At 71.8% G+C, this 7,410-nt stretch overlaps 2 protein-coding genes across 2 annotated transcripts; one reads left to right on the top strand and one right to left on the bottom strand.

Moving 5' to 3' along the window:
- Positions 1-1,240: 1,240 nt before the first annotated feature.
- On the top strand, positions 1,241-1,969 carry GJD3 (gap junction protein delta 3). The gene has a single exon (XM_075443673.1). It carries the CDS (start codon positions 1,241-1,243, stop codon positions 1,967-1,969), a length of 729 nt encoding a protein of 242 aa, XP_075299788.1.
- Positions 1,970-3,286: 1,317 nt separating this feature from the next.
- Positions 3,287-6,955, bottom strand: RARA (retinoic acid receptor alpha). Its single transcript, XM_075443649.1, has 7 exons — positions 6,711-6,955; positions 6,491-6,632; positions 4,894-5,054; positions 4,646-4,822; positions 4,359-4,563; positions 3,960-4,118; positions 3,287-3,595 (listed from the first exon to the last, which is right to left on the bottom strand). The coding sequence occupies exons 2-7, from the start codon at positions 6,600-6,602 to the stop codon at positions 3,384-3,386; spliced, it is 1,026 nt and encodes a 341-aa protein (XP_075299764.1). The 5' UTR covers positions 6,603-6,632; positions 6,711-6,955; the 3' UTR covers positions 3,287-3,383.
- Positions 6,956-7,410: the final 455 nt, after the last annotated feature.

Below are 7,410 nucleotides of genomic sequence, written 5' to 3'. Positions count from 1 at the left end.
CACAGCGACCAATGGACCCGGGCCCTGCTGGGGCCGGGGCAGCGATGCCAGCACCGGGGGGGCCTTTTGGGCGCTGAGGGCTGTGGTTTGGTACCCGGGGCCCTGGGGGCTGGCGAGGCCGAGGCATCTCTGCTTTGGGGGGGGCCGCTGCTCCCTGCACCCCGCTGCTGGCCCCCGGGCAGGGTTTGTCCTTGAGGCCCCCCCCCCTCGGCAGAGCCCAGCCCTGCCCGCCCCTCCGGGAGCCCCCGCGGCCGCTCTGTCCCTTTAAAAGGGCTCCGGGCGTGGCTGCGGGACCGGCCACGCGTCCCCGCCGGCCGCGGGACCGGACACCCCCGGCAGCCCCGGCAGCCGCCCTGGCCCAGCACCGACCGCAGGTACCGGGAGACCTCGCCGGGCTGGGGCTGGGGGGGGCTCTGGGGAGGGGGGACAAGGGCTGGGGGACCTGCAGCCCTGCCCCAGCTGCTGCCCTTGGTTCTGTCTCGGGGGGGGATAAGTCCCGGGGCAGAGCTGAGGCCGGGGACACTCGTGACGTGGGTGAGCCCATGCGATGCTTTTGGGACCGGCACGGCGGGCGGTGGGCTGGAGGGGTCCATCCCAGCGGCCCCCCCAGCGCTGACCAATGGGATCCTGGGGTGCATCACGAGGAGTGTGGGCAGCAAGGCGAGGGGGGGGCTCCTCCTCCTCTGCCCTGCCCTGGGGAGGCCCCATCTGCAGTGCTGGGTCCAGTGCTGGGCTCCCCAGTTCAAGAGAGATGAGGAGCTACTGGAGAGAGTCCAGCGCAGGGCTGCGAGGATGAGGAGGGGACTGGAGCATCTCTCCTACGAGGAGAGGCTGCGGGAGCTGGGCTTGTTCAGCCTGGAGAAGAGAAGGCTGCGAGGGGACCTTAGAAATGCCTCTAAATATCTGCAGGGTGGGGGTCAGGAGGATGGGGCCAGACTCTTTGCAGTGGTGCCCAGTGACAGGACAAGGGGCAACGGGCACAAACTGAAGCAGAGGAAGCTCCAGCTGAACCCGAGGAAGAACTTCTTCCCTCTGAGGGTGACGGAGCCCTGGCCCAGGCTGCCCAGGGAGGCTGTGGAGTCTCCTTCTCTGGAGATATTCCAGCCCCGCCTGGCCGCGGTGCTGTGCAGCCTGCTCTGGGTGACCCTGCTTGGGCAGGGGGTTGGGCTGGGTGACCCCAGAGGGCCCTGCCAACCCCCACCATTCTCTGATTCTGTGACCCCACTCCCGCAGCGCAGCCATGGGTGAGTGGGGCTTCCTGAGCTCGCTGCTGGACGCGGTGCAGGAGCACTCGCCCATGGTGGGCCGCGTCTGGCTGGCGGTGATGCTCCTCTGCCGCATCCTGGTCCTGGCCACGGTGGGCAGCGACGTCTTCGAGGACGAGCAGGAGGAGTTCGTCTGCAACACGCAGCAGCCCGGCTGCAAACCCGTCTGCTACGACGCCGCCTTCCCCATCTCCCACTACCGCTTCCTCGTCTTCCACGTCGTCGCGCTCTCGGCCCCCGCCGCGCTCTTCGTCATCTTCGCCGTGCACCAGGCCGCCAAGCCGGGGCACGGGGGGGCCCCCGGCCAGCGCGCCCGCCGCCTCCAGCCCTTCTACGTGGGCAGCGTGGTGGCACGCATCGCGGCCGAGCTGGGCTTCCTCCTGGGCCAGGCGCTGCTCTACGGCTTCAGGGTGCAGCCGCTCTTCGTCTGCCGCCAGCGGCCCTGCCCGCACCGCGTCGACTGCTACGTCTCCCGCCCCACCGAGAAAACCGTCTTCATCCGCTTCTACTTCGTGGTGGGGCTGGTCTCGGCGCTGCTCAGCCTGGCCGAGCTCGCCCACCTCCTGCGCAAGGGCCCCCCGCCCCGGGCTGGGTGCTGCCAGCGGCCGCGGGAGCGGGGCCCGGCCCCCGGGCAGCCGGCGGGGGCCACGGAGGAGCTGGGCCCCCCCAAAGCCCCCCTGCCGCGCGGGGACCTGACTGTGTAGCTGGGCCCGGGCTGCCATCGCTGGCATGAGCTGTGGCCGTTCTCAGCCCGGTGGGTGCCGTAGCTGGGCCCGGGCTGCCATCACTGGCACGAGCTGTGGCCGTTCTCAGCCCGGCCGGTGCCCGGGGTGGGGGGGGCGGCTGCGGGTCTCCCGGCCCCTGCCGTGCTGGGGAAAGGGGGGGGGGGGGGGCCGGGCTGGGCCGTGCCCTGGGGCCCCCCGGTTCCTGTTGTGGGCGGCGGACGGGCCTCGCCCGGCGGCTGCTGGAAAAAACCCACATGGACAGAAGGAAAACAGCCATGTCCCATCCCTGCAGCGGCGGGGACACCCTGACACCCGCCCCCCCCCACCCCAGCCCGGCACAATGGGTCAGGGCTGCCCCCCCAACCCTGTACCGGGGGTGTCACGAGTGCAGCGGGGCTCTGCGGGCCAGGGCTGGGCCCCGGCGTGGGGGGATGCAGTGTCCATGCTGGGAAGGGCTGAGCTTTGGGGGTGCTGGGGGACCCCAAAGGGTTCTGCCCTGCCCAGAGGCAGGAGGGACAAAAGGGGGGTGTCCCGGGGTGTCCCCCATGCACCAAACCTCCCCCCCCCCCCCGCCCCCGGTGCCCCCACAGCAAGAACGAGCCAGGCACTAGAATAAATAAACTTTATTCTGGAGCCAGCCCCCCCATCCCCCCCGTCCTCCCCGTGCCGGCAGGGCCGGGCCCCGCTCCCCCCCCGCCGGGGCTGGCACCGCCGCGCGCCCCCGCAGCCCCCTCCCCGTCTGGGGGGGCCGGGGCAGGGCCCGCCCGGTGCCCCCCTGCTCTAAACCCACTAAAATCTCAACAACAACAACAAAAAAAAATTTAATAATAATAAATCGTGTGCCCCCCCCCCCCCCCCCCCACCTCCCCCCCTCCCCCGGCAGCGCCCGCCGTGCCCCCTCCACCTGCACAGGCCTAAAAACCCCTCCAAACTTTTACAAAGGTTTTTAAAACGTATTTATAGATATTTATAGATATTTATATATATATACTTTGCTTTCTTTTCTCTTTTAAATGACTCTGCTTCCTCGGCGAGCGGGGGCTGGCCGGGTCCCCCCCGCCGGGCGGCCGGGACGGGGTGGGGGGTGGGGGGGGGTGGCTCGGTGGTCGCGATCCCATGGGTGCTGGTGCTGGTGGGGCTGGGGTGTCCCCAGGCTGCGGGCGAGGGTCCCTGCGCCCCTGAAATGTGCCTCAACCGAGGTGGGGCTGGGGGGGGGGGGGGGGAGTCCGGGGGTCCCCGGGGTCCCGCTCCGGCGGGGGGGCCCGGGGCTGCGCCGGGGGCTGCTGAGGAGTCCGCCCCAGCGGGGCTGCAGCCGGGGCGCGGGGTCCCCCCCCCCGCGTGCGGGGTCCCCCCCCATGTGCCGCGCTCTGTCCTGGTGCGCGCCGGGCGCGGGTCACGGCGAGTGGGTGGCCGGGCTGCTGCGGTTGGAGCTGGGCGAGAGGCTGGGGCTGCAGCTGCCCGGGGGGGGCCCCAGGCTGCCGGCGCGGGGGCCGCCCGCCTGCCCCCCCAGCGTGTCCATGCCCTCCGAGTTCTCCAGCATCTCCTGGATGAGGGGCGGCATCGACCCCGGGATCTCCATCTTCAGCGTGATCACCCGCTCGGCGCCTGCGGGGGGGCCGGGGTCAGTAGGGCAGGGCACTGATGGCACCCCCGAACCAGCACCCCCGAACCAGCACCCCCAAACCAGCACCCCCAAACCAGCACCTCAAAACCAGCACCCTGAAACCGGCACCCTGACACCAGCACCCTGACACTGGCACCCCAAAACCAGCACCCCGAAACCGGCACCCCCAAAGACCCCCAGCTCTCCTCCCTCCTGGGCGCTGAGGACAAGGGGCAGGGGAGGTCCCCAGCGTCCCCGGCGGGTGCGGGGCTGTGGGTGTCCCCCGGCCTCATCCCCCCCGGGGGATGCCCCGAGGAAGGACGAGCGCCCAGGACCCCCCCCAGATCCCCCCCCCGAAGAGCTCACCCTTGGCGCTGATGCTGCGGAGATCCGTGATCTTCATGAGCATCTTGGGGAACATGTGGGGTCTGTTGGGCCTCCTCTTCCTCACGTAGATCTTCAGCGCCTCCAGCAGCGGCTCCTGCAGCTTGTCCACCTTGTCGGGCTGCTCCAGGTCCTGGCGGTCTGGGGGGGGGGGTACACAGGGGGTGGGGGGGGGCAGCACACAGCCTGTCACCCCCCCCTTGCCCCCCATGGGTGTGGATATGGCCCAGCACCCTGTACTGGGCACCATGGGGGTCACCGGGGCTGCTGTGCCGCAGCGAAGGGTTTGGGGTCTCCGCAGTCGGCCGTGGGGGGGTGCCGACATGGCGGGGGTCTGCGGGGGCGCGGGGCAGGGTCCCCGCGCGGCCCCCCCGCGCCCACCTCCGCAGATGAGGCAGATGGCGCTGAGCAGCCCCGTCTCGGCGTCGTCCATCTCCAGCGGCAGCAGCTGGTTGGCGAAGGCGAAGACCAGGTCGGTGAGGGGCCCGAAGCCGGCGTTGTGCATCTGCGTCCGGTTGAGCGTCAGCCCGTCCGAGAAGGTCATGGTGTCCTGCTCCGGTGTGTAGCGCGTGCAGATCCGCAGGATCTGGGGACGGACGGACAGACGGGGGGCTCAGCACCCGCCAACCCCCCCCCCAGCCCCGCGCCCGCCCCGCGCCCGCACCCACCAGGATGTCGAGGCAGGCGGCCTTGAGCAGCGTGATCTGGTCGGCGATGGTGAGCGTGGTGAAGCCGGGGAGCTGCTTGGCGAACTCCACCGTCTTGATGATGCACTTGGTGGACAGCTCGCTGAACTTGTCCCACAGGTCGATGTCCAGCGAGACGCGCTGCTCCGAGCTGTTGTTCTGCGGTGGGAGTCGGGGGTGAGGGCGCGGCGGGGGGCTGCGCTCCCCGGCCCCCGGCCCCCCCGCATCACCGTAGTGTACTTGCCGAGCTGGCAGAGCGCGGGGAAGGTCTCCTGGTGGGCTTTGCGCACCTTCTCGATCAGCTCCTCCACCTCGGGCGTCACCAGGGAGCTCTCCGAGCACTCCGCCTTCGGCGCCTCCTTCTTCTTCTTGTTGCGGTCGTTGCGGACGGCTGCGGGGACGGCGGGGTCGGCGTCACCCGGGGGGCTCACCCGGGGGGCTCCCCCTGCGCGGCCTCCCCGGGCAGGACCGGGACCGTGCCACCGTGGCCCGGCCACACGTGTGTGTGCGTGTGCCTGCACGTGGGGGTGTGTGTGGATGTGCACCTACATGCGTGCGCGTTCCCGCCGCGTGGCAGGGTACACGCGTGTCTGTGTCCCCGCAGGCCCACGTGTGCTCCCACTGTCACACGGGGGGGTGCGCGCATTCCCCGTGGTGCACGGGGCAGCCTGTGTGCACGCACACGTGTGCGTTCCTCCTGCACACACGTACATGCGTGTGGCACCATGTCCCCACCGGGCACGGGAGCGTGTGCGCACACACGTGTGTGTATCCATGTCCCCGCTGCACGCACCCCCCTGCACACGTGTGTGTGTGCGTGTCACCCACGCGGGGCAGAGTCCACGCGCTCCCCCCCTCCCCCACGCACACAGGACCCCACGGGAGGGGACACCCCAAAGCCAGGGGCTCCCCCGGGGCGGCCCAAGGGGCCGGAGGAGCACACGCGTGTGCATGCTCGGACACGGGGGGGAAGATGCGGGCGCTGCACGGCCCCACGCAGCGGGCAGCGAGCGTGCGGGAGCGGCTGTGCGTGTGCACGGCAGCATCACGCACACAGCCGTGCACACGCACACGTGGCAGCACGCACACACAGCTGCACAGGAACACGGCAGCACGCACACGTGTGCAGCCCCGCACGGCCGCCGAGCCCCCAGCCCCGCACGGCTCTGCCCTTCGACAAGCCCCCACGTCATCAGGGGGCAATTTGGGGTGACACCGGGGGCGGGGTGGGGGGGGGCACCCCCAGGTATGGGGACAGCGCCCGGCGCTGCTCCGCGAAGCCGAGACAGCGGAGAAAAATGCCGGGGAGACAAAATGGCGGCCGAGCCACCGCGCTCATCACGGGGGGTGCGCGGACCCCCCCGAGGGGCAGCCAGCAGCCGGGCGCAGCCCCAGCCCCGCGGGGACCCGCCTCTGGGGGACTCCCTTGGGGACAGGGTGAGCTGCAGCCGACCCCCCCCCCCCCCCGGCACCCGGGGGGTCATGGGGCCCCCAGGGACAGGCAGATGGGGCAGGAGTCGGGGACGCAGCTGCGCCCCGGCAGCCATCGCCCCCGGCCCCCCGGCCCCCCGGCCCCCCGGCCCCGGCGACGCGCGGGGGCACCGCCGGGCACCATGACAACTGGCACGGGGGGACGCCGGGGGCCCCCGCAGCGTCATTTATCTCTGACATCATCAATCACGCGTCGCCTGGGCAACGGCCGGGCGGTGACATAAACCCAGGGGGGGCCCCACCATCCCCCCTCCCCTCCTCCCCCCCTCCGGGGCACACGGTGGGGGCGGGGGGGGGGGGCAGGGGGTCCCGGCCGCGGTCCCCGTCCCCACTCACACTCCTTGGACATGCCGACTTCGAAGCACTTCTGGAGGCGGCAGTACTGGCAGCGGTTGCGCGTCACCTTGTTGATGACGCAGTTCTTGTCGCGGTGGCACGTGTACACCATGTTCTTCTGGATGCTGCGGCGGAAGAAGCCCTGCGGACCCCCGCGGACCCCCGTCAGCGGCCGGCGCGGGGTGGGGGGGGTCGCGCGGGGCGCGGCGGCGGCTCTCACCTTGCAGCCCTCGCAGGCGCTGACGCCGTAGTGGTACCCCGAGGACTTGTCCTGGCAGACGAAGCAGGGCTTGTAGATGCGCGGCAGCGGCGGCGGCGACGGCGGGCTGGGCACGATCTCCTCCGAGCTGCTGCTCTGCGTCTCGACGGCTGCGGGGGGGGGGGCGGCGGGGCTCAGCGCACCGGGACCCCCCCGCGGGGACGGCCCCCCCGGGATCCCCTCAGACCGCAGCTCCCCGCAGAGCCAGGGCCGCTCCCTGGGCACGGGGGTCCTGGCAGCCCCCCACCCGCTGACCACCCCAGACCACCCCAGCCCCCCCACTGACCACCCCAGCCCACCCATTGACCACCCCAGCCCCCCATTGACCACCCCAGCCCACCCCAGCCCCACCGCTGACCACCCCAGACCCCACCGCTGACCACCCCAGCCCACCCCAGCCCCCCCGCTGACCACCCCAGCCCACCCATTGACCACCCCAGACCCCCCACTGACCACCCCAGCCCACCCCAGCCCCCCCACTGACCACCTCAGCCCCTCCACTGACCACCCCAGCCCACCCCAGCCCCTCCACTGACCACCCCAGCCCACCCCAGCCCCCCCGCTGACCACCCCAGCCCACCCCAGCCCACCCCGGCCGCAGTGCCGGGTCGCGCGGGGCCGGCGGGGACAGGACGCGAGCGGGGAGGACGCGAGTGACATT

The sequence above is a fragment of the Opisthocomus hoazin genome, chromosome 26 (assembly GCF_030867145.1).
Source record: "Opisthocomus hoazin isolate bOpiHoa1 chromosome 26, bOpiHoa1.hap1, whole genome shotgun sequence".
Classification (NCBI taxonomy): Eukaryota; Metazoa; Chordata; class Aves; order Opisthocomiformes; family Opisthocomidae; genus Opisthocomus; species Opisthocomus hoazin.
The sequence above is the reverse complement of the archived record's forward strand: the minus strand, read 5'-3'. Positions and strand labels throughout refer to the sequence as shown.